The sequence below is a fragment of the Trypanosoma cruzi genome, genomic scaffold, assembly GCF_000209065.1.
Source record: "Trypanosoma cruzi strain CL Brener 1047053517087 genomic scaffold, whole genome shotgun sequence".
In the NCBI taxonomy this organism is placed as follows: domain Eukaryota; phylum Euglenozoa; class Kinetoplastea; order Trypanosomatida; family Trypanosomatidae; genus Trypanosoma; species Trypanosoma cruzi.
Genome location: NW_001849447.1, coordinates 14343 through 39326, shown reverse-complemented (window position 1 = coordinate 39326; position 24984 = coordinate 14343). Strand labels below are relative to the sequence as shown.

At 45.1% G+C, this 24984-nt stretch overlaps 8 protein-coding genes across 8 annotated transcripts, besides 34 other annotated features; all 8 read left to right on the top strand.

Moving 5' to 3' along the window:
* Tc00.1047053511261.160 (pyruvate dehydrogenase E1 component alpha subunit, putative) lies at nt 1-574 on the top strand (the record flags this gene model as incomplete). Its single annotated transcript, XM_809989.1, has 1 exon — nt 1-574. A coding segment is annotated over one exon (574 nt), but the record flags the coding sequence as incomplete, so codon positions are not given.
* Nucleotides 1-24984: part of a sequence feature (heterozygous, non-Esmeraldo-like haplotype) that runs on past the window's edge.
* Nucleotides 1192-1226: a microsatellite.
* Nucleotides 1420-1463: a sequence feature (GA-rich).
* Tc00.1047053511261.150 (hypothetical protein, conserved) lies at nt 1574-2662 on the top strand (the record flags this gene model as incomplete). Its single annotated transcript, XM_809988.1, has 1 exon — nt 1574-2662. One exon carries the CDS (start codon nt 1574-1576, stop codon nt 2660-2662), a length of 1089 nt encoding a protein of 362 aa, XP_815081.1.
* Nucleotides 2762-2783: a sequence feature (AT_rich).
* On the top strand, nt 2939-3454 carry Tc00.1047053511261.140 (60S ribosomal protein L34, putative; the record flags this gene model as incomplete). The annotated part of the gene is made up of 1 exon (XM_809987.1): nt 2939-3454. The coding sequence occupies one exon, from the start codon at nt 2939-2941 to the stop codon at nt 3452-3454; it is 516 nt and encodes a 171-aa protein (XP_815080.1).
* Tc00.1047053511261.130 (hypothetical protein, conserved) lies at nt 3739-5505 on the top strand (the record flags this gene model as incomplete). The annotated part of the gene is made up of 1 exon (XM_809986.1): nt 3739-5505. One exon carries the CDS (start codon nt 3739-3741, stop codon nt 5503-5505), a length of 1767 nt encoding a protein of 588 aa, XP_815079.1.
* Nucleotides 5874-5909: a sequence feature (A-rich).
* Nucleotides 6000-6031: a sequence feature (AT_rich).
* Nucleotides 6535-6566: a microsatellite.
* On the top strand, nt 7230-9887 carry Tc00.1047053511261.120 (pumilio/PUF RNA binding protein 2, putative; the record flags this gene model as incomplete). Its single annotated transcript, XM_809985.1, has 1 exon — nt 7230-9887. One exon carries the CDS (start codon nt 7230-7232, stop codon nt 9885-9887), a length of 2658 nt encoding a protein of 885 aa, XP_815078.1.
* Nucleotides 10634-10654: a sequence feature (AT_rich).
* Nucleotides 11158-11227: a sequence feature (A-rich).
* Nucleotides 11257-11282: a microsatellite.
* Nucleotides 11326-11399: a microsatellite.
* Nucleotides 11403-11519: a microsatellite.
* Nucleotides 11569-11624: a microsatellite.
* Nucleotides 11649-11698: a microsatellite.
* Nucleotides 11746-11773: a microsatellite.
* Nucleotides 12287-12362: a sequence feature (A-rich).
* Nucleotides 12457-12485: a microsatellite.
* Nucleotides 12554-12584: a microsatellite.
* Nucleotides 12599-12628: a microsatellite.
* Nucleotides 12754-12785: a sequence feature (AT_rich).
* Nucleotides 13067-13093: a microsatellite.
* Nucleotides 13203-13223: a sequence feature (AT_rich).
* Nucleotides 13267-13300: a sequence feature (T-rich).
* Nucleotides 13393-13452: a microsatellite.
* Nucleotides 13823-13842: a microsatellite.
* Nucleotides 14650-14674: a microsatellite.
* Nucleotides 15026-15082: a sequence feature (A-rich).
* Tc00.1047053511261.100 (chaperone DnaJ protein, putative) lies at nt 15272-17254 on the top strand (the record flags this gene model as incomplete). The annotated part of the gene is made up of 1 exon (XM_809984.1): nt 15272-17254. One exon carries the CDS (start codon nt 15272-15274, stop codon nt 17252-17254), a length of 1983 nt encoding a protein of 660 aa, XP_815077.1.
* On the top strand, nt 18874-19536 carry Tc00.1047053511261.90 (hypothetical protein, conserved; the record flags this gene model as incomplete). Its single annotated transcript, XM_809983.1, has 1 exon — nt 18874-19536. The coding sequence occupies one exon, from the start codon at nt 18874-18876 to the stop codon at nt 19534-19536; it is 663 nt and encodes a 220-aa protein (XP_815076.1).
* Nucleotides 19571-19599: a microsatellite.
* Nucleotides 19610-19638: a microsatellite.
* Nucleotides 19906-19940: a microsatellite.
* Nucleotides 19998-20025: a sequence feature (AT_rich).
* Tc00.1047053511261.80 (hypothetical protein, conserved) lies at nt 20318-24148 on the top strand (the record flags this gene model as incomplete). Its single annotated transcript, XM_809982.1, has 1 exon — nt 20318-24148. One exon carries the CDS (start codon nt 20318-20320, stop codon nt 24146-24148), a length of 3831 nt encoding a protein of 1276 aa, XP_815075.1.
* Nucleotides 21821-21908: a microsatellite.
* Nucleotides 24189-24213: a microsatellite.
* Nucleotides 24447-24565: a sequence feature (A-rich).

Below are 24984 nucleotides of genomic sequence, written 5' to 3'. Positions count from 1 at the left end.
GCGCCGCAATCAGGGGCAAGTGTTTGAAGCTATGAATATTGCTGCAATTCATCGCATTCCTGTCATATTCTGCTGTGAAAATAACCAATTTGGTATGGGCACGAGCAAAGAACGTGCGGCGTACCAGCCTGAAATGTACCGTCGTGGCGACTACATTCCGGGCCTTCAGGTGGATGGCATGGATGTACTTGCTGTGCAGGAGGGAACTCGATGGGCCAAAGAATGGTGTCTCTCTGGCAAAGGACCCATTGTGCTTGAGTTTGACTCATATCGTTACGTCGGTCATTCTATGAGTGACCCTGACAGCCAATATCGCAAAAAGAGCGACATCCAGGATGTGCGCAAAACTCGTGACTGCATTCACAAGATGAAGGATTTTATGCTTGGAGAAGGAATCATGACGGATGAAGAGATGAAGAAACTCGAGAAGGATGTTAAGAAAGAAGTTGACCAGCAGCTGCTGCCAGCGGAGAAGCAGAACCCTACACCTCGAAGCGAGCTCTTTACTGATATTTACATTGGGGAGCAGTACGAGCATCGCACGACCCAAGGTACGGTGTATGCCAAGCCTTGAAGGTACTTCTTAAGGGAGTAGCAGTGGCAGCGGTCCTTAGTGGCTGAAGAAGAAATCAACCAACACGCGAAAGAGAAAATAAACAAGGCAAGCAGTAGATGATGTATGAGACAAGTGGTCCGTACGTTTTATTTTATATATTTTACTTTGTCTTATTCTTGTTCCTATTACTTTTTTTGCTGTGACTGATACGGGACAATTGTGTCAAAGATGCCGCGCAAATCCACGCTACCAGCCGGCATGGAAAGAGATCTCTCTGAAGTGGCAAATGATGAAATGTCTCCGAGGAGGCTACGACGGGGGTGGGTGAATCAAGAAGGGCGTAATGATGTGAATGGGAGCGTGAGGAAAAGCACACACACACAAAAAAAAAAAAAAAAGAGGAAGAGGGAGGGGGCGATGTGAAGAATTTTATTGTTTTCTCTGCGTTTACCGACTGCCGCCTCTTTTTGGCTCCGTCGCCCATAATCCCTCCGTCCCTCACCTCCAAAATCGCAGGGCAAATTCGATTCTGGATTTCAAGAAAGGGCATCTTTTCACGACTGAGAACGAAAAAAAGGAAAGGAATAATAAATGTTTAATGAATGGAGGGCGCAAAGGAAAATGAAAACGGAGATAAAGAAAAGGAAAAAAAAAAAAATAAAAAAAAAAATAAGAGATTCTTGAACGGCACGGGAGGGAAGTGACAATAAAAAGGTGAAGATCTACAACGGTAAAACATGAAGGGACACATATTTATTCTGTATCAATTTTGCCTCTTACTCCGATGTGCCTTTTTTATTGTGCTTCTTCTTTTTCTTTTTTTCTCTATTGTTCTCATCCATATGTGTGGTAAAGGTGTTGCATCTCTCTTTTTTTTTTTTTTTCCTGTTTCTCTCTCTCTTTCTTTTCAGGGGAGAAAGGACTTTATGGCACATTGAGTTCAAATAAAAGCAAACATAAATAAATATATACATACAAGGATAAAGAGCTGTTTTTTTTTTGTCCCAATTGGTGGAAATGAGAAGGCGGCGTGTATTCACAGGCCCATTTTTTGTCCAACATACCTCCAATTCTCCTTTTTCTTATCCGTTTATTGCTGAATTTCTGGCCCGTCGGTTTCAACGTTCCCCACCGGGCCGGTTGCGATTGCCCAAGGAGCACTCGGCAAATAATTCGTACACCTCCGGTTCGTCAGGATCCTCTTCGTCGCTGCGGCGTAGGTATGATGTTGGGGTGTTTGAGAATACGTCTGGGATGCCCATCGGTGAGGTGGAGGAAGGCCGCCGTGGGTTTCTTGGATTTGGACGCCGTGCCGGTCGCACCATGCCGGTAAATCCTCTTTCCGTTTTACGTTCACGGGAAATGGACTCAAGGGAGGACCGAAGTACAAGTCTTTTTCTTCAGGCTGTTCAGATGCTGAGCGGAAAGCGCCGTAGCCGTGATGTACGTCTGACACTTCAACTTACACCTGAGCAGCAGCAAGACATTGTTAACCGCTATGCCAGGACGCGGTGGTACGGTTTTATTTGGTATCCTTTCCGCAATGTGACAGAGCGCCAATTTAAATGGTGGCGTCGATTTGCCCATTTTGCACTTCTTATCGTTGCTTTGTTCGGTCTGGCTGTTGCGTTGGTGCTGTATTACCGTGAGGTGGAGGCTGTTCTGCGACTGAGTCCTGAGGATCGCTATGACTATCAAAAGATGGTCACGGGTATGCGCTATAGTGAAATTTACCGTCTTTCCATGGAGGTTTTTCAGAAGGAAGACCCTCTTGAGGCGCTGCCAGCGCCGGCGCGGTATCACCTTCTCATTGAGGCGGCGCGGAAAAAGGGTTGGCATCGGGTTGACTGGGAGCTTGAGTCCCGTACCCGCTACCCACGCTCATCACTCGAGGACATGGACTTTATTCACCTTTTCTACTGGTCAATAATGTACATTGGCTCCCTAGTCACGGGAGGCGGGGAGTTGTTTTCAGATCGATTTGGTGACCTCATGGAAGTGCAGGAGACGCAGCGACGTCGTGAAATGGAGGCAAACTTTGTGGAGCACGGACCAGAGCCGCCAGAAATACGCATCGGCGAAAAAGGAGGAGGAAAGTCCGCATAGTGTGTCGGTGTGAGAGACGCCTACCCTCCGTTTCCCCATTGATATGTGTTTCTGGCTTATCAGTACGAATGTAAAATGAAAGGGTGGAGGAACCGTAAGAAAAAAATAATAAAAAAAAATAGTTTGTGTCTTTTGGATTTTTCTTTGCTTTTGGTGGACACCACACGAGTATGCGTTTACGGCCATCTTATATATATATATATATATCTTCCATCAATTTTTCTATGTAAAAGGAGCTGAAGGTTACACACACACTCAAACGCCCAGGAAAAAGAGATGGCTTGCCCACGTGTGCAGTACCGTCGCCGCATGCACTACGCGACGCGTGGGAACCGCATGAAGCTCGTGCGTACTCCCGGCAACCGCCTCGTCATGCAGAAGCGCGTCAAGCGCTCGCAGGGGCCGCACACGCCATGGGTGTTGGGCCACAAGCGCCTCGCTGGCACGAAGGCACTGCGCCACACGGAGGCCCGTCTTGCTTCGCGCCATGAGAAGAGCACCTCTCGGCCGTACGGCGGCGTGCTTAGTCACGAGCAGGTGCGTGACCGCATTGTGCGCGCGTTCCTCATCGAGGAGCAGCGTATTGTGAAGCGTGCACTCAAGGCCCACGCCAAGTCGCAGAAGGAGAAGAAGCGCCGCAACTCCAAGAAGAAACGCAAGGAGGAGAAGAAGGCGGCCCTCACAAAGAAGATTGCGGCGAAAGTTGGCGCAAGGTCCGCGCTCACGAAGAAGACCACTGCCAAAAAGAAGGCGGCGTCCCGAGTTCCAGTCGGCGCGAAGGTCAAGAAGTAGTTTAGGAGGCCACTCGTTTTTCTGTCACTCGTGGGTGCTTCAATCGTTGGCTCTTTTACAGCTTTTTTTTTTTTTGATTTTCTTAAAAAACAAAAACAAAAACTAAATACGCACAAAAAAAGCAGACTTTTTTTTTGTGTGTATTTTTTTTTTTGGACCTCAAATCTTTGCTTTTATGTGTTTTTTTACTTTTTATTTTTTAGTTTTTGTGAGTGCAATGAACATGAACTTTGCTCTTTTTTGTTATTTTCTTTTGTGTTTTTTGCAGGGCACAGCCAAGTTCGATGGAGATGATCCACCAGTTGTCCCGGCAAGGGTTTTTTTTGGAAGGGAGTCTGGCGAGTGACGAGCGCAGCGCCTCGGAGGAGCGCGAACTCGTCGTTCAGAGACTCCCTGCTTCTCTCCAGGCGATGCTCCTGCGGGCCAAGCTCACGCTGACCGACGCTGAGATCCAACGAATGTCCTGCGCGACGGCTGATCAGCGGTGTGAGGCGCTTCGTATGATCTTTGAGGGTAATTCGGCGGATGAGGCAATATTATTTCTGCTTCATGAAAGCTCTCGCAACTCGACTCCAGTGTCGTCAGCGGGTCTTGCGAATCCCTCGACAAGGGCAGAAACGATGGAGTTGACGGCTACTTCTCATTCAGTGACACGCCGGTCGAATGGCGACAAAGCGTTGGGCCCGTCGTCCTCTTTGCCCTCAACACATTCCTCACATTCCCCCCGTGAAAAGGAGGAGGTGACTGTTCATTTTCCTCCTCCGCCTTCTTTGCGTTGCACCGGCATGACAAATTTCTACAGCGCTGGGGACGATAAAGATGTTAAAGAAATTTCTTCACTTCCTGGTGTGCCTTCACCGCACTCTTATCCTCAGCCAGCGCCTGCACGAGTCCTCCGTGAAATCAATGTAAATACTGCCGCTCTTTCAGAACCAATGGATTTGGCGGGGAAAATGATGGGCCAGCCTCACGTAAAATCCAAGAAGAGCCCGAGTCCGGATGTGGTAGAATATTCTCCGCCAGTTTCTGGGGGAACTCCAGCGATGACGGTTAATAAAGCAGCACAAGAGAGTGGCTGGTCAAATTTCTCACCGGTACCCATGTATCCAACCTCAGCTTGCTCAGCATGGGATGACCATTTCAAGACATTTATTGTGCATCCAAATCAATTAAAGCGACTGGAAGAATTGGAACGACAAATGGCACCCCCTGCCGTTGTACGTCCTCTCAGGGATGGAGCTTTTCGTCGCTTGATGACAGATGAGCATCGGCAATTTTCACGTCAAAACACCAAATCAGTGAAAACGCCACCCACTTCGTCTTCTTCCTCTGGGAATCATCAAAAACACACTGCCGGCTCCGGAAAAGGCGGCGCGCCCTTGACGTCACGAACGCAAAGTACGTATTACTCGCCTGGCAATGAACATGTTTCTCCGACCCCGTACGTGCCACCACTGCAGATTGTGAGGAAAAAAAAGGGTAAAGAAGATGTATTTACTCGTTTGTATAGTGTGAACTCTTTGCGGGGAACTCCAAGAGTGAGTACAGCACGTGAGAGAACATGTAGTTTATTTTCTCATGGAAGTATTACAACAGCGCGTGGCGACAAACTTCAGCGCAGTTCATCTGTTTACATTGGCCGGACCCCAAGGCAGAGGGGAGAAGTTGTGAATGCTCATCCGACGTGGTGGACAACATGCCGGCGTAGAACTTCTCATGATCAACGCTTTCAGTCCACACCCGTAAGGGTACCTTCTTCGGGAAAGCATGGGCGTGTGCTTGCGGAGTCACCTGTGACCCGGAAAAGGCCACCTGCGCCTAATTCTTTTTCTCCTGAAAGTCCTGTTCAACGGCTTCAGCGAACTGCTACCACAATAGACCGTTACTCTCGCCTAGTTGGATCCTCTAAATGGGGTGCTAGTTGTGATGCGTACGGTACGTGTTATTCAGAATCCGCCATGAAAGGAAAGCAGCGGGATGGCTGCAACATGCCTGCTTCCGCTTTAGGGAACAGGCTGAAACGCTCTTCAACCGCGACCACGTGGCGTTGAGTTGTGGTTGATACATGCTTGTACATCTTTATCTATAACTATGTGCAAATTGGTGGAATGCAAGAAAATGGAGAAAATAGAAGAGAGACACATTGTCTTTTTCTCTTAGAGGGACACCTTTAAAAGGTATTGGAATGTCATCTCTTTTTTGTTTTTTCTTTACGAGGGATGATGGCTAATTCTTGGTAGAAGTTTCAAATTAGAGAATTGTCCAGACACAATGTGATGCATAATTGTAAGGTTTTAGATCAACCCAGATTGGGAATATACATGTGTTTTCCTTTTTTTCATTTTGGCCGTCTTCATATATTGGCGATTTACTTTTATTTTCTCTTTTTGTGTATATGTGCAGGTGTATCTATGCACCATTTTCTTTTTAGATCTCTTTTTTTTTTTTTTTTTTTGTGTGTGTGTGTGCATGTGTATTGAGATTCACTACCTTGTGACAGCCGCACACGTGAGTGCTTCCCATATTGTTTCCTTGTAATACATGCAAATAAAAGTATTTAAATATAAATATATATATGTTGTGTTTGTGGGATTGTTGTACTTTTTTGAATGAATTTGAATGGTCCACAGACCCGCCACCATTGTGGTGCACGCCCGTCCACACCATGTGGAGATGTGAAAAAGAGCCTCAGCGGCCTGAGAAGAGGTGGTTTGTCGTGAAGAGACATGGAACACACATGTTTCCGTGATGCATCCACTCGGGGAGAGCGCGGCGACATATTTATTCATTATCCAAGAGAACCAAAAGTCAGAAGGGGCATGAATGTACCAAGCCCCTACGTAAGTAACCGAGAAATAGACCGAGCAATAAAATCATGACTGGTGAAAGAAGGGGAGGGGGGACGTGTGGGACTGGGCTGCACGTTATGTGGCGTCGTTTTTTTTTTTTTTAGATTCTTCCATATTTGTTTGATGATGGAGGCTGTGAACTCTCCGGTCGTGTCATTACACCTTGTTCTGTTTGCTTGGGGAGGGGGATTGGGGTGTACGTGCCGTGTTGACTCTTTTCTTTGCTCCCGCATATATATATATATATATATATATATATATATTTTTTCTTGCTCCTCTTTCTTGTTTCTGCCACAGTAATAAAGCGAGCGGCTTTTTACTGTCACAGACCGATATAGCCGATACGACGCGCAACGAGGGTTAAAAGCGAATAGGGTGAAACGTAAAAAACAAAAAGAAAAGAAAGAAACACTCGACCTTTGAAAACAACGACGATTAAAAAAGGGAAGATAGTTTGAAGGACAGGGAAGGAAGCGAAGAAGAAGAAGCAAAAAACAAAACGTGTGCGTGTGTGTGGTGTCGTTGAAAAAACAAGGAATACGAAAGGGCAAAGGCGGTAAAAGAAAAAGGACGGGAAAAAGAGCCGAAGAAGAAGAATACAAACGAAAAAAGATAGAGGCTCATAGCAACAGCCGGGAGGACCGCATCATCAACATTGTTTTCCTTTTTTTTTTTTTTTTTTCCGGGAGAAGGGTGTAGGACGTCAAACCGCAGCCAACGAGAGGAGGCAGGAAAGGAAGAAAAGAGACGAGAAGGAAAGGCAGCGGAAGTCACACAGCCCTAACAACGAAAAAAAGAACAACAAAAAGAGTTTTTTCTTATATATACATATATATATTTACAGGGGCTCATTGGGTGTGTCGAGGTGAAAAGCGAAGGGAAAGAACGGAAGAGGGAGGCGGAACCGCAACCAAAGAAAGGGAAACATGTCGGAGTGGGACAACATTGCCTCGTCGGTCATCAATGACGGGCGTAAAAGTGGCGAAGCGAAGAACTCTCTTGAGGTGGACTGGTTTACGAACAGCCACGACATCTTCAGCGGCGGCAGAGACGCTTTTCTTGTTGATCCGCGTGATGTAAAACGGGCTGAGACAGCCCCTTCCGTCCTCACGATGTACTCCGCGGATGGAACACTGTGCGTTGGTGGCAGTCTGGAAGAGGAGGTGCCACCTGAGGAGGAGTACCGTTACACGGAGGAGTACCATGTTCTGTACTACTCCAAATACCCCCGCGATCCACGTATGCTTGTGCCGCTTCGCTCGTGCGGTGGGGTGAAGCGAGGTGGAGAGACGGGAATGCCGCGTCGTCGTGGCGTCACGGAGACTCAAAAGTCACCTCAAGAGGCTGAGAATGTCACAGACAACCGCGAAACGACAAATGACACTGTCCAGGAGAGCGAGGAAAACATTCAGGATTCTAACGATACGGGGACAGCTTACGCAAAGAGTCTCCTAGAGTCCCTCTCAATGAAGCAGAAGCAACAACAAGATCAGGCAAATAAACAGAATCAGCGGCAGTTTGACGATCCAACCCAATCCTTTTCGGTTATGGAAGCGGATCAAGCACCTTTGGGCACAGTCATGGAGAGCAGCCTGGCTTTCAAGACTTCTGCCGGAAGCAGCCTACAAAACCAGATTAACAAGGAAGCAAATTCCAACGGTGCTGTGCAACTGCAGGATGGTTCCACATCACAGTTCTTGAGACGGAGTGCTACGGCATCGCGTCGTACGTCTCAGTATGGGAATAGCATTTCTCAAAACGGGGGTTTAAAGAATAACACGCGTCGGCAGGTGGGCGGAAATGATCATGGCTCTATTAGAGCTTCAAGGAATGAGTTTTCATCGATACGAGAGTACCTTGACGAGATACATTCTGAATGCCCTTACGATGACGTTAAGTCCCATGTCGTTGCTTTGAGCAAAGACCAAGATGGTAGTCGCTTTGTTCAGCGTCTCCTGGAGGATGAGCGGAATGTGGAAGCTATCTTTATGGAGGTTCTTCCCAGTACATGTGACTTGATGATTCACGTCTTTGGAAACTATGTGTTACAGAAGTTGTTGGATGTGATTCCGATGGACAGTGACATGTTCAGGCAACTTTTGGAAAAAGTCTCTGGAAAATTAAAGGAATATTCTTTCCATACGTACGGTTGCCGAGTAGTACAGAAGTTTCTGGAGAAGGCATCAACTGAAATGCGGGAAAATATTCTTCTCGAATTGAAGGATTGTATGGTCGACTGTGTTTTTGACCAAAATGCAAATCATGTGGCACAAAAAATTATAGAAGTCATGCCAGAAAAAACACAATTCATGACAGAGGCTTTTTTGCCTAGTCTGAAGGCCTTGTCACGTCATCCGTATGGGTGCCGTGTACTGCAATGCGTCTTTGAGAAATGCTCCTCTGTTCCTGAAGTAAATGTCCGTCCGCTATTGGAAGCAGTTTTTGAACATGTTCATGAATATGTCATGGATCAGTATGGCAATTATGTTGTACAGCATGCAATGTTAAACGCCCCCGAAGATCTTCGCAAGCGATTTGTGGACCTTTTAATTCCTCATGTATATGCGCTATCGTGTAGCAAGTTTGCTTCAAATGTGGCTGAGAAGACGATTGTAAAGGCAAATGAGGAAGAGATGCAACAAATTGTGGAAATTCTCACATGCCCTCTCGGAGGGTCTGAAGATGGAAGTTACCTTGTTCTTATGATGCAAGATCCATATGCAAATTACGTCGTGCAACGTCTTCTTCAAGAAGTGAATAAGCAACAACAACAACACATTGCCGAGCAGACGAGACGGCATCTTGCAAATATACGTCGTTCCGTCTATGGTCAACACCTCGTCCAAAAGATGGAAAACATGGGCATGTTCACGTGGGTAGAGGGTGGAATGTGCAACAATGCACCGTATCGTGAGCAGAATTACATGGTATCTGGGTCAAATCGGAAAACACGTGGAGTAGTTGGGGGCCGCAATGGTGCACGCGGCCCTTCTGCAGCACAAAGTAACTACGTTACGCCGGTGGAACGACCCCTGGCTGCCAATAATTCATATCGTCAACCGGCGGCATCTGTTGCAGTTGCCGGAAGAACTATGTTACCCTTGGCGGCAGCGGGGTCGGGCTACAGCTATGGGTATGTAGATTCCGCATCCGAGGCTATGTTGACACCATCTCAGCAGTTGCCGCAACATCAACACCATCTGATGCCTGTTCCTAACGTGACGATTGGAGTCCAACCGTGTTATCCCGGCATGATACCTCCCCCACCGCCGCCGCCGCCGACTCAGGCACCAAATCATCAACATCAACAACGTCGGCTGTTTACATTACATGGCCAACGTGACCCTTATAATGTGGTGGACTCCGCTCCGATCCCACAGCATCAACCCCAGATGCCTCAAGCAAACAACGTTTCTGCAACAAACCCAATTTATACTAATGGAAACGGCCATATAAGTCAAACACAAGTTGATAAATGGGCACACCCCTACCAAACACTCAATCCCCCTGTGCAACAGACGATGTCGTATACTGTCAACGCCTCCAATGCATACCCTGGCATAAATGCTGCATCTGCATTTTAGGAGTGGCGATACGATTTATGTTTATTGCGTTGTCCTCATACTCCAGGCAGCAATAGTAACGAACACACCTGTGGGTCGAATAATGGACATCTTGACATCTCAATTCACGAGATTTCCTCTGCAAATTTTGGCGGTGGAAGCCGATGTCTACAGGGAAACGGAAATAAAAAACAAAGGCGAGACAACAACAATAAAAAAGAAAACTACAACAAAAAACAGAGTGGTACTTCTCCCCTTACAAAGAAAAAGCGTCCACACTTCCTTTTTTTTTTTTTACCTTGGATTGCATCTTTACAGCACGAAAAAGGGTAAATAAAGCTCATAACCAGAGTGTATATAAACAAATTTAGCAAACTGTGAACAAAAAAAGAGAAAAAAAAAAACGACAAAAAGTTGAGCGGATGAATGCCCTTTTACTCTTTCTCCCAATTATTGTGAGGAATTACCTGTAAATTTTTGTGATCGAGAGCGAATATAAGAGACTGCGGAGCTCGCATGGATGATTGAAACGGGGAAACGGTTGTCGCGTCTCGAGGCGGGGTTGAGGTGGTGATGGGCTTTTGGCCGCACCCTGTTTGTATACTGTAAGTTGCCTTTTTTTTTCTTTTTTTGAGGGGAGTGGGGGAAACAGTTTTTTTGGAGGCTTTGGAGAAAAAAAAAAAAGAAAGTGCGTGGCCAGATTGGGGCTCAGTAGATGATAGCGTCTTTTGTTTCATCGCCCTGCCTCGAGATTGATTACCCCTTCGAAAAAAAAAAAAAAAAAAATAGCATCTCAGTTGCCACCCAACGCGGTATTTTTTTTTTTTTTTCATCCCACCCACTCCCCGACTGTCAATCTCCGCGCGGAGGAAAGTCCGGCGGTAGCGAGAATTGAAAGACTGCCAGATCGTCAGTTCACGAGGAGCCCGGCCATTATAAAAGGCCTTTTGGGTTGGTTTGCTGGTGTATGAGTGCTCGGGGGATTCTGTTGGAGTTGGCATGTTGGGCGCATTGAACCAAACGATCATCTCCCATTGTCGTCTTTGCACTCGGTAGGAATAGGGGACCAGGCCTCATGGAGGCGCATATTCTTTTTTTTTTTTTTTTCCGCCTTGTCTGTTCTCGTTTGTTGCCTTTGTGTTCGCTGTGGAAACAATACAAAGAGCCAGTGATCTCTGTTTTTAGTACTTGTATCACCTGTTCTTTTTTTTCCCACATTTTATGTTTATTGGTTTATTCCGAAATGAAAACACACGAAGAAACAGAGAAGGAGGGGTGGAGCGCACACGCATTTTTATTTCTTTTTTTTTTTTGTTTGTTTATTTTCATCGGCTTTTTTTTTTTTGTTATTTATTATTTTTGTTATCCCGTGCGAAGGGGATCGACACGCATATATATACATATATATATGTATATGGATGGGCCATGACTGGGGTGCGCACTTGTTTTCCGTGTCCCTTTATTATTATTATTATTATTATTATTATTATTATTATTATTATTATTATTATTATTATTATTATTATTATTATTTTTTGTGTTTTTGTCTGTGTGTGTGTGTCTGTGTGTGTGTGTGTGTGTGTGTGTGTGTGTGTGTGTGTGTGTGTGTGTGTGTGTGTGTGTGTGTGTGTGTGTGTGTGTGTGTGTGTGTGTTGTTTCTTTAAAATGTCTCATCTGTTTCTCAGCGTCTGTCTACACACACATATATATATGTATGTATGTATGTGTAATTGTTATATGGTAAGTGTGCATGTATGTCTATTTAGCGGTTTCCCTTTTTTATGATGTTGTTGTTTGTTTTGATTTTTGTTGTTGTTTTGTTTTATTGTTGTGACTGCTTATTCGTGGATAAATGCATGTACGTATGTATACAATGTTGTATTATTATTATTATTATTATTATTATTGTGTGTGCCTTTTTTTTTTTTGTTGTTGTTGTTCCGTTGAGTTGCCGTTGTTTCCCTCCCCCCTCACTATTACTTCTCCTCCTCACTGTACGTTCGGGGAAAGAGAAGGAGAAGGAGAGGCACACACAATAATAGGCAATAACAATAGTAGTAAATGATGATTAAATAAATAAATAATGTGGTACCCCTCCTCACAACAAAAGAAGAAGGAGAGAAATAATAATAATAAAGAGGGAGAGAGAGAGGGAATGGGTGAGGGTGGGAAATCATGAGAATTCTGTCAGCACGAAGAGACTGAGAGTCAGCGAAAAAAGCAAAAAACAACAAAGGCGGAAACGAGAGAAAAGTCTTCTTTTTTTTTTTTTTTTAATCCCTCTTTCCCTCACCGTATCTACATGCATCCACATATAGATATCTTTTGTGGATAAATTTGCCAAATTTCTTTTGGAACACGCGAGGGGGGGAGGTGCGAGCGAGATTTATTTTGTCTGCGTGCTTTTTCTTCCAGCCCACTTTTTTTCTTTTTTTTTGTTGTTGTTATTTTTGTTGATTTTACCTTTTTTTTTTTTTTTTCTTCTTCTTCTTCTTTCCCCCCTCACACGTGTGCACGCAAAACACTTTTATCTGCGCCCGCGTAAAGAAATATGTACAAACGCATATGTGCATTTACATGTATATTCTTTTCTCTCTTTCTCTCTCTCTCTCCCTGTCTGTGTGTTTGTATGCCTTACGGAAGAGAAGGGGGATATTTTTTAGTTGACAGCAATAATAACGGCAACGTTTTTTTCTTTCTTTCTTTCTTTCTTTTTTTGTGTGTTTGTTCTCCTCTCTCTCTCTCTCTCTCCCTCTCCCTCTGTGCGAGTGTGTGAATGTGTTGCGAAAGTTACGAAGTGAAGTAATAATGCGAAGGGGAAGAGGAGGAAAAAAAATAGGAAGAAATGAAGGGATAATTTGCTCCACATCAACGCGTCCACATACAGTTATATATATTTATTGATTTTTATATATTTATCTCTGTATTAACACTGTAACACCTTATAAATAAGTATAAGTATATATATATATATTCATGCATCTGCATTTGTACCTGGTGGGAGAGACTTTGCAAACAAAAAAGAAGAAGAAGAAAAAAAAAATGGCATGGACGGAACAAAATAGTGAAATCTTTTGGGAAGGAGATCTGGCATTGAAGCATAGATGTCAATTATGTTACTTATTTCTTTGGATTGATTATTCTTTTCTCTGCTTTTGATTTTGATTGTATATATTTTTATATTTCCTTCTCTTCATCTGTTTGTCTTTTTTTTTGTTTTTGTTTTTTTACTCCAATGCGCGACAGTGGCTGAATTTATTTTCTTTTTTTTTTTTTGGGGGGGGGGGGGTGGATGGGGTTTTCTTGCCTCCCAAAAGAGCGTGAATGAATAAATGGAAAAAATAAAAATAAAAAATTGAAGGCAACGGCGAATGATAATAACAACAACTGCAACGATTTTAAAAAAAAAAAAAAAAGAGAGAGAGAAAAAGAAAGTGTTCCGACTTCCTTTTGTGAATTCTTACCGCTGTGGGTGAAGGAGGGGGAGAAAATCAGGAGGATGACTCCAAATTAGTAAACAGAGTCGTATACATGTGTACATGTATATATAAATATATATGTATGCATTTCTGTGCTTATAATGTATTCAATGTTGTTGTGTACACGCAGATTTCATCCGAGAGGGGGAGAGTGCTGGCAGATATTTTTTCTTTTTTTTTGTATGGTGAACGCATTCTTTTCTTGTTGATTTGTTTTTGCATGTGTTTTTGTGCGATGGAAGGATGGAGGAAAAGGGGGTTTTGCGTGACGTTTTTCGTTGAATTACTTACACGTAACCACCGTGTCTGTGCATTTTGTGTGTTCTGTTGTTACTTCTTTTTTTTTTCTTTTGTGCGTCAACGTCGATTGGCCACGCGGATCGCATTCTCGCAATTACGGGACGACTTTTTTTGTTGTCGTTGTTCTTGTTGGCGCGCACGCGCACGTGTTTGTACATTCAATTGCACGGCCTGTGGTTTTTTTTTTTTTTTTTTTTGTCTTGTACGCATCCCTTTTCTTGCATGCACGCGTTGGACGGGGGAATGGGAAGTGGAGTGAAAGGGGGAGCGGCGTGGGGCGTACCGCCGGCTGCAGAGGGTGGCGGACAGTGGAGGGGTGGGGACGAACAACAAAAAAAGCGAAAGTGATAATAATAATAATAATGAAAAAAAAAGCAACAAAACAGCAACACTCGTCACTGGCGCATTCATTCCGTTTCCCCCCTCCAACGGGAGAAGGGGATTTGCGGGCAAGATGGTCCTTGTGTTGAGCTACGAAACGTCTGTGCCTTGTGGAGTGAAGGAGGGGCCTCGTGGTTGTTTGATTTTGTGTGAGCGTGCATTTGGCGTCACCGTCATCGCGTGGGGAAATGGAAACCAAGGCAGCCGTTTCGTATGGCGATGAAATGTGAGCGGGGGAACAAAAAGGAAAAAAAAAAAACTGCACCGCAACGAGGATTAGAGAATTGGTGCGCAGAAAATATTGCTGACTGATGCAGAGAAGCCATTTGCGTGCTTGTGATTTATTTATGTATGTACCTTTGTTTTTTTTTCTTTTTTATTCTCTCTCTCTCTCTTTCTGGGTGTGTATTTGTGTGTGCTGGACGGCAGCGAATGAAAAATGGGGTGGAGGGAATATTTTAAGACGGCGCACCACTTGTTTGCTATTTCACTTATTCCGAATGCGTATTTTTTGGTTTTGCTTCTCTTTTCCTTTTTTCTTTTAATCTTCTTGTTTGATGTGTGACTCTCTCAATATTTTGTTACTGCGTTGAATGCATTAATTGTGGAGTTTGTTAGCATTGTTTTTTTTTTTTTTTTTTTTTTTTTGTGTGTGTGTGTGTTTGTTTGTTTTGCCTCTTTGATCTTCAAGACATTTTTGGAGCAAAAGTGAGAGAAATTTGTGGATGATTCAAATAAATGTCCCTTTTTTTATTGTTTGTGTGTGTGTGCGTGGAACTGCGTGGTTTTGTGTGTTGTACATGCGTGAAAATGGCGGCATGAAGAAACGATAAAGGAGGCAGAAACATATCCCCCACCTCCACAAACACACACACACACACAAATGCCACTGACAGCGTTGTTCGTCGTGAAGGGGGGACGAACTTCTCTCTCACTCACTCACTCTCCCTCTGTGTTTGTGGGCGAAAGGCCGAGGTGTCATCACCGCTAGATGTTATGTTTTTTTTTTTTTTTTGGTTTCTTTTTCTTTCTCTCAGTTTTTTTTTTTTTTTTTTTCGCATCTGAGGTTGTAAGTTCATTGCTTGTGACGCCCCGTGCTGCTGCGAGAAGTGCAGGAAGAAAAAGGGCAGGCGAGACGCGGAGGCAAAGCCATCCAAAGAAAAGTGCGGACGGAAGAGAGGGGCGAGGGCCGTGAAGGGGCGGGGAGGATTACAAGGGAAACGGAGTGATTTGCGCCGGAACGAAATGACTGGGGAGCTTGAAAAGTCGAGACGTCTCTACCAAACGCTGCTGCTCCCAAATTTTAGCAGCATAGAGGAGGTGCGCCAGGCGTACAAGGCATTGGCTCTCAAGTACCATCCCGACAAAAATCTTAACGATCCGTCAGCGGCGGAGAAATTTCGCGATGTTCGTGTGGCATACGAAATCCTTTCGAGTTTGGAGCGGAAGCAAAAATATGACTGCACCCTTCGTTTGCATCAACCACTGGGCGCCAATTCATTTTCGACGGGAATTCGGACGCCACGGGCCGGGTATACCTCGGATGTTGGCTGCAAGTCTTATACGATGCCTGGAAACGCAACGAGTAATATTTACGAGGAGCTTAATTCCTACGCGGCACGAAAGGCTGGGGAACGTCAGCGACGGACCTCTTCCGCCGCCACCCCGCGGCGAGACCGTGCTTCTCAGTACACAAAGGAACAAAAGGAGTTCTTTAGAAAACGAGAAAAGGAACATCAGGCGAACATTCGCAAACGGAGAGAACAGGAAAAACGAGAGCAAATTGCGCGCGATTTAGAGGCTTTGCGTCGAGAACAAGAGAGACGTGAAGAAATTCTACAACGATCACAGCAGCTCCGTACAGGGAATGAAAATCGTCGAGCATGTGCATCCGCTGGAATTCGGCGTGCCTCTCCTTTTCCTCGTGCAGCCCCCGAAAACACGCCGCAAGGGGGGACAAATAAAGAGGTTCCAAAAATTTTTTTGGCGCGTGATATTCATTCGGCGGCAGTCTTACCGGACACCGTGCGTCCTATCCCATCACCGCGTCCCCGACGCCCGTTTTGTGGCGCAAATGAAGATCGAGGGGAGCGCTTGCGTCAAGAGAAGGAAAGACAAGCGGAGGTGCGGCGAGCAGAGCAGGAAAAATATTTAGAACGGCTGATGAGACAGCGTATGCGAGAGGCACGGTTGAAGGAGCGAGAGTTAGAGGCGGTGGAACGCCGCGAACGAGAAAATTTACGGCGGATATTGTTTTTGGATGAGAAGAGTGAACGAGAACAATTAGTTGAGCCACAGGAAAAACTGGAACGCCGAAGGATATGGATGGAACACAAATTGAATATCAGAAATTGTGTGCTGCGGTCAGGCCTCCGTAGAACGGTTGAAAAGGAGGAGGCTAATAGAGAATTTTTGCTGTCGTTGCAAGAGGAACAATTTGAGCTTTTATATCTGCAAAAGAAGGAGTCGTGGGGTCGTGCTATCTGCCGAATGGACGAGGATTTGTCGTGGAAACAGTTAAAATCACATCATAAGGAAATGCAACGGGTAATTTTTATTCGGGAACAAAAAGAAATTATGTGCACTTATTGCATGGAATTCGAAGCGTTGCGTTTTACGGAGGCAATGACGTTTGCTCTGATTGAGGTTCAAAGACAGGAACATGTAAATCGACTTCAGTTAATTAAGGAGTTTCATGATTATTGTCGTGTGCATTACGGACTCCTTCAAGAATTGTTGGCAAATGGAGTGATGGAAGGCGCGTTAATCGTTGAACGGACTCTTCTAATAAATGAAGAAGAATCAGCGCGTGCGCTTCTGTTGCTTGAACTGCATGAGTGGAGAGATCGTCATGCGTTAGAAAAGGATGAGCTGAGCGAAGTCCTAAATTTGATCAAGCAACGTGCATCTGAACGACATGCGAACCATCTCAAGGAGGTGAAGCAGACGAGAATTGCGGAACGGCGGGCAAAAGAGGCCACTATTGCAGCGTTGCAGGTTGAAATTCGGCACCTGCAACGGGCTATGCGTGCGGCGTCTTTGCCTGTTTCTCCGGGTGGGGAGCGGGGCGGCTTTGTTGAGAACTTGCCGTGCGGTGTGGAGTTTTTAGGGGAGGAGGGCATTGATACGGTGGCACGAAGCAGCTTGGATCTTCGTTGTGGTGCTTTACGTGACAAAGACGCCACCGTCAGCAACGGTGGCAGCCGTCACTGCAGGTCGTGGCAGTAAATTTTTTTTCTTGCCTTTTTTTTTTTCTTAACATAAATCGGCGGGAATGGCATATTTGTAGGGAGTGTGTGTGGGGCTTACTGCGTCGGCCTCCTTTAACGATCGCCGCTGCGGCTTCTGTCGCTGGGGAGGAAAAGCCAGGCGCTGGAGGTCCAACAAACCCAAGCGCCTCAGGGCCACTCCGCCGTAAACCCTAAATTGCTGTCTCCTCATTGTCCAACATTTGCAACTTTGCGTTAGGGCAGAATGCCACCCCATTCCAATTAGAATTTACGCTTTCTTATCTCCCAAATTATTTGAAGCAAACGTGCACGGACGGAAGCATTCAGGACCGATACTCTTTTTAGTGCGAGATGCTTAAGTTTTTTTTTTTTTTTTTTCTCAGCTGTGCTTGCAGAAGACACACACACACAAAAAAAAAGGGAGGTGACTTACAGTTGTGCGTGTGCGATCACATTTTTTTTTTCTTGTTGTTGCTATTTGTGGTTGTGATTGTTTTATTCCTTTTCTAATGTACGAATTTTGTTGACTGCTTATCTTTTTGAGTTTGTTTAATTACTCTACCCTCCAGACGGAATGTGAAGGAAGACCCGACAGTAGGTGGCTTTTGTACATTAAAAAAATTTTTTTTGTCGTTTTTTTGTTTTGTTCCCTTTTTTTCTTCCACTGAATAACCTGAGGAGCTCGCTGCGCCATTCTTTTTTTTTTTTCTCTTTTGTCATCGAATGCTGTTGTGATTTGTTTTGCCGCTTTTTGTTTGTTTGATTGTTCAAGTGCGCCTTTGATTTGGGTCCCATTCGCCGTGAACGGGGAGGGCGAAAGTTGGGGGGCGCCTACCGTGGCTTCTCTGCCACCGCATTTCAACAAGCAGCAGAGGTTTTTCTTTTTGGCGTCAAGGGAAGGGCTGTGTCTGCATTTGAATAAATGCACACATGAATGCGTTCGCAACTTCACAATGAGGCGAATTGCCTCTTGCGGCTAAGTTTTGGGAGGGAGTCGACAGGTGCTCCACATTGCGAGAGACGGTTTCTTTTTTTTTTGGCGTGGCCATCCCTGTCACTTTGGGGGCTGCCGGAGGAGACATCAAGGGTTTTTTTTTTTGCCCCACTTTTCATGACGCTACCGGCAAATTTATGAGACAAAAGGCATCGTCAAATTCCTTCATCAGTGTGATCTTTACAGAAGAGGACACATTGTGTGCACCCATTTTTGAAGCTATGTTTAGCAGCGTTCCTTTTTTATCTGGAGAAGGTTGGATGCGGGAATGTGACTGGGGATATGCACGGGATTGAAATATATGGTGTGGAACAGAAAGAGAGCATATAGAGCGAGAGTGAGGGGTCGCGGCCACGGTGCACGCTTCCTGTGGCGGCGGAAAAAGCAAACGAATTGAGTTGAAGAGAGCACACATGCTGAAATGGAGCTGTCGTGAGAATGTGATACGTTTATTTTTTGCCTTCGTGAAGGGAAATGTTTTTGTGCTTTCCCATTGCGTACACACTTCTACTGTGGTTTATTGAAGGGAAGAGTGATACTTTTATAGGACACATACTCTCTTTTCGGCCTACAGACTGTAGCCAAACAGCAAGAAGAGTGATATAAAAAAAGGGGGAGTAACGATGGGACAAGGTTTTTCACGTGCTCAAATGGAGGAATACAAGGAACTCGTAAAGGATCGCTTCTCTGAGGAGGCCATCGAGTTTCTGTTCATGAAATTCCACAAGGCAGCGCCGGAGGGTGTCATGACTCCCGTCGAATTCAAGCGCTATATAGACAGTACGGGTGTGTATAAAAATTACAGACGAACCCACCTGGCCTCCTGGTTCCCTAGTTACGCGAAGTACACTCATAGTAAGGGCGGCAATCGTGCCGTGAGGAAGACATCGGCGCAGATATTGGACAGAGAGATGTACTTGCATCTTTTTCGTGCCTACGATCGCGATTGCGATGGTGTGATTTCCTTTAGGGAGTTCTTGCTTTATCATTTGGCGGTGATGTACAGCACAGAGGAGCTATTTGTTGTTGTTTTCAACGCGTATGACGACGATCAGGATGGTTATCTTTCTCTTGATGACATAAGAAACACTATCACTGCGGCAACACGTTACGTTGGTGATTGCGATGTTGAAGACCAGGAGGTACAACGTGTCATTGATGAGGAAGCGCAAAGACTGATGTTCTTTTTGGACGTGCGCAAAGATGGTCGTATTCGGCGAGATGATATGCGGCTCATCACCCAGAAGCACCCAGAAGTACTGGAGAAGATGAAGAATTTGATGTAATACACTGATCCCTCCTTGTGCATTTTCCCGAAACATATACATACATATACATATATATATATAGAGAGAGAGAGTGTGTGTGTGTGTGTGTGCGTGTGCGTGGGGTGGGGGGAGGAAGAGTAAAAAACAAAAAGAAAGACACACAGCCATGAAGCGGTGTGACATGCGCATCTGCATACAAATATATGCATGCTCTTTCCAGGGAGAGACAGAAGGGGAAGCGGGGAAATAAGAAGGAGGGCATTCTTATTTTCAGTGTGTGTAGACTCGAGGTTTTTGTTTTGTACAGTTTTTTTCGTTGTTGTTTTGTTTTCACTGCGCCGAGACGGAATTTCTTTACATCGTGTGTTTATGACTGCCATTGAGGCCAAAAGAAGAGAAAGTAAAAAGAAAAAAAAAGAAAAATACGGGAGCATCACCGTCGTATTGCCCTCTTTTAGGCTTCTGTTGTTTTTGTTGTCATTATTACTATTTTTTTTTTTTTTTATACCTCTCTTCTCATGCTGTTTTACTGCAACACAGCGAATAGGTCTCGGTTGTGGCGTTGCTGCTTTTTTCAGCCTGTAATTTGCGTGGGCAATCTCTAATAACTTTTTTAAATATATTTTTTCTTTTTTTCTTTTCTCCGGTCTGTCTAATTAGCCGACCGCAGAAGCAAAGGAACCAATCGCTTCGGCTTTACTCCCCGACTAGTACCCTCGGCGGCGGATATTTGCCGTGTTGTCGGGTCTGCACCAACCACCCCTTCACTGCGACACGGCGGGCACCATCGACGAAAGAAATGGGAAAACCGCACCTAACAGCGGGGGGCAAAATTAACCGAAGAGAAGGAACGGAGCCTGTTGTGGAGTCCCCACGTGTGTCGTATGGACCTCCTCCCACGGAACTCTCCTTAGAAAACTTCCCAGCGAAGGGCAGTACTGGGTTTGCGGACATCAACGACGAAGCTCAGTGCCATCGTTTTTGTCGGCGCCAACAGCCCCGACGAAAGAACCCCATGATGATGCCGAGGAAGATCCGGAAAGTTCACCCTTCCAAGGATTTCATGCTTGAGGAAGCACCTCCTTTAGAGGGCTCGATCAGCCTGCAACTGTGTTCCCAGTCGCTGGAGAAAGACAAAATTTTAGGTGAATGCTTTGAGAGTCAAACCAATGGCAGCGGCAGAAGTATGGCGGGGGATGGGATGCCTCTCAACGGCAGTTGCCGCCTCGTTTCTCCGCATTCGTTTCCGAAGGAGAAACAAAGCGTTTTACTCTCTGAGGAAGGCAACCTCATTGACGAGGCGCCATGTGCAACTAATAATGCATTCCCTGAAGTTCGTGAATGCTCATTTTGTGGTTACATGTGTATTGATGAGAAAATAAAACCATCGGAAAACTGTTTTTCCAGAAATATATTGATTAAAGAGGAAACAGAAAGGTTTCCACCATCTCCCACCAAAAGGAATCAAGGGAATAGGACTGCAGGTGAGCTGATGCCCGCTCCTGTAGTAATTCCCATAAGGGAGTATTGTGATACCGAGGCGGTATCGACATTGTTGCACAGAGAGAAGAAGCAACCAGAGCAGCAGAATGAATATGAGGAAGAAAATCAAGAAAAAAATCACATACTGAGCGAAGAGATACCTTCCGGTGACCATTTACCGGCGCCGCAGGAAAGAATAGGGCAATTGCCAAAGAGCCTACAGTTATCTGGCTCTGTGTTTGCTAAATCGCAGACGAGTTTAGTAACAACGTTTGCACCTACAAATATGGGAAGAGGGGATGGAGATGGGGGGGATTCGTTTTCCTTATGGGGAAATCAGCAGCAACACGGCATCACATCCACCGCCATAAAAAATGGCAATGCAATGTATGAATTGAATGGTAGGTCAACCTCTTCTCTCTCTGAGCCGCCCACGTGCCATCAGCATCATCATCGCAGTTACAGCTTTACACCGGAGGTGAGCTCCTCGCTTAGTCAACTTGTGGATGAACAAATCGTGGCGTACCTTTCTCAAACGGCGGAAAAAATGATGTGGCGACGGCAGAAGCAATTACGTTGCGTATCTGAGTATCTTACGGAGGCTATTGCTCATGAGGCGTGGCGTAAAGGTGTGCAATACGGCGAGTTGCGATATTACGTATTTGGAAGTGTTGCGACGTATACTGTTTTACCAGACGGTGATAATGATATGACATTTGATGTTGAGGGACTTGTAAATCCGACCAAGATCATTGAGCGAGAGGAGGCTCCTGTTAACTCTCATGCTCGTGCAATTATGAGCAGAAGCGGTAGCATTCGCAATAATAATAATGATAATAATAATCATGATACTGATAGTAATAGTAATAGTAGTAATAGTAATAATAATAATAATAATAATAATAATATGTCATTATCTCAAGCAGCTGCAATTGCAGGTGGAGAGCTTCTTTCAAGTTTGGCCGAGTACTTGCGTGAAAACAACCCTCATGTCTACGTTGAAGCCCTTGTAGTTGCGGAGGTTCGTGTCTTGAAGCTTGTTATGGAAGGCAGTTGCTTTGATATTACTGTTGGCCAGCTGGGCGGTGTTGTGTGTGTTCGTTTTTTGCAGGAAATGGATATGTTGATAGGCTGTCAGCATCTTTTAAAACGAACACTTTTGTTGTTGAAGGCTTGGTGTTGCTACGAGGCGCACATACTTAGTGGACAAGGTGGGTACCTTTCTTCCTATGCGGCCACTATTATGCTCATATCGATGATGAACACCGTGGAGTTTCTCGAAGACCTTGGCTCAGTGGAAGAAAGGGAGGAGGACGGCGAGGCGCATTTGGGGTGTGAACCACATGAGTCCTTAAAAAACATTTCACCGCTTCAACTTTTTGCGCGTTTCCTGAAGTTTTTTAGTTTTTTTGATTTTGAACATTACTGTGTCACGGTGTTTGGCCCACTCCCATGTGCTTGCCTTGATGGAAAGCCGTTTGATCTCAGTCAGCTAGAGGTTTTGGCGGGAAAAGGGGGAAATTTGGGCGCCATTCCCAAGTCTTCGATGGGTGGGGAAGAGGAGACTGATTTTAAGGATCCCATGGGTATGGGGATGTTGGGTCTTACTGCGGAGGGGCAGAGAGAGCTGGGGCACTGCATTCGTCGTCGCGCTAAGCCACTTATAACAGTAAATTGGGTGAAACACATTTTGCGTGATGAACATATCCGTCGTCAGGATGAACGAAAGAATTCAATTGGATTGCACCGGGAAATGGGAGGGATGGATGCAGGATTCAATAATATGGAGAATATTCCGGAGGAGACAGAGCAGATGCGCCTTGATTCTGGCGGAGGCGCGCAGGAAGACGCTACTTTGTTTTGCTCCAACTTTGATACTACTCACTTCTCCCTCCGTACAATGAATGTGATGGATCCGTTACGATGGAGTGCCAGTCTCTGCCGTGGGGTTAGTCGCAATCACTTGCAACGTATTCGCCGCGCTTTTCGAGAGGGCCTTGCTCTGTTTGAAAAGGGATCCATTGTACTTGGTGACACATCCTTATCCTCTTTGGCTGCGAATAGTCAATACAGTGATGTCAGCTTTGAGAGATCATCTAGGACGTGTGAAAGCGTAGGCGTTGTCTCAGATCCCGTGTGGGTGGCGACGGAGCAAAGACATCGTTTTGACGCTATCAACAGTGTGTTGAAGGAACTCTTTGGACATACTTTGATGGTGCTTCGCAAGCACAATTCGGAGTGCTCGTCTTTATCAGTGACTCCACGGCAAGTACGATGCAAACGATGCCCTCTTCCATCTTTTTTTTGTGCATCACATTTAAGCCAGCTTTGTGAGTCGCCATATCTCCTTGCTCTTCAAGAATCTGCGCAAAAAAGCGGAGATGAGCGTGATGAGGGCGGTTCGAACGCGCGCGGAACCATTGGCGAGGTACATGCTTTTACACCTGCCTTGGCAGTTTCGAGCCAACGGAATTTTTACCCACACCAACAGCCGCAACGGCAACGGCAACTGAATATGCTGACGAATTCATTATCCGTTGCGCCAACGCCGGGGCCAATGCTGACTACAGTTTCTTCAAAGACTCAAAGTGATTCTTTACGATTTGCAAATTCCGTAAATGGGGTGAACTGGCAGGACTCCAACAAGCATTTCAATAGGGATTCTTGTATGAACCTGATGGATATGCCGCAACACCCTGCCCGTGGGGCGCCACTGCTTCGATATCGTGTCAAAGGCAATTCTTTATTGAGGTTTCGGCCCCCATCCTCAGCAGTTGCTGCAACTAATTGCAATTTGTGCTCTGCTGAATCCGCTAGTTTTCAGTGTTATCCGGATTTTCCAACATTAGGAACTCCGGGAACAAACTCTATGACACCTATCGAGCCCAATGCGTTCGGCGGGGCTCCAATGGACTTTGCGCCATTACCACTGCCACCACCTCCACCAGTGTTTTCGTCCATTTCTTCTATCGACACCCGTTTTCAGACGAATGCATCTTCTCAGAAGAAAAAAAATGTTTCCAGGCGGTGTGTAGCAACTCCTCCAAATGTAGATGGCTTCAGTGGTGGGGCATACCACCACTTCAATTTTTTATCTGTAGGTGCCCTAACTCCGGTTTCAACAAAGGCCAACAATGTACGTCTTTGACTTTGATCGCCTTTTTAAAAAACTTTCATTCTTTTCTTCTTATATATATATATATATATATATATTTGTCCTGAGACACAAAAACGGCAACGTTGAATGGAGCTGAGGTGAACGAAAATAAATAAAAAAGGCTCAAAACATGAAATAATGAGCTTTTTTTTTTGTTTGAGTTATGTAACGGAGGGATTTTGCCTTGTGATGGCCAATTCTTGTTTTGTCAGTTTTTTTTTGTGTGTTTCCACAGGAGATGGGGTTGTGGTGATAACGACAACTATTTCCTCGGCTTTTTTTTCCCTGCTTGTTTTGGTTTCTGTTGCTTACTTCCTTTTTTTTTGTTTGTTGGATTGCCCCCTGTTTCTTTTTGTTTTTTGTTGTTGTCCCGTGTAGAATTGTTTTTGTTATTATTATTTTATTTTGAGGAGAGATGTGTAGGAGGAAAACACTACGGGACATGAAAATCTCATTCTAGGAGCGTGGTGTTGCAGGGGCACTTGTTTTTCAAGGTTTGGGAGAAGGCCCAAAGTTTGTCCTTCGGTTCTTTTCTTTGTGTACACGCGAGAGCGAGTCGTTCTCCTCCACAGGGCAGACCCTTTACTTTTCTCCCCTTCCCCCTTCCCCCCCAATGTTTTGGTGACAGTCATCTTTTAGTCTGCCTAAAATCTTTACGAGGAAGCCGCACTGTTGCTGTATATTTGCACGCAACAATGTATATGTGTTCTTGCGTTATTTGAGGTGGGGAAATAGCAAAATAAAAAAGTTAGGAAACATCGACCGTTTTTTATTATTATTTTTCTTCTTTTTGGTCCTTGTGTACGTCTCCATGAGATATGGTGTTT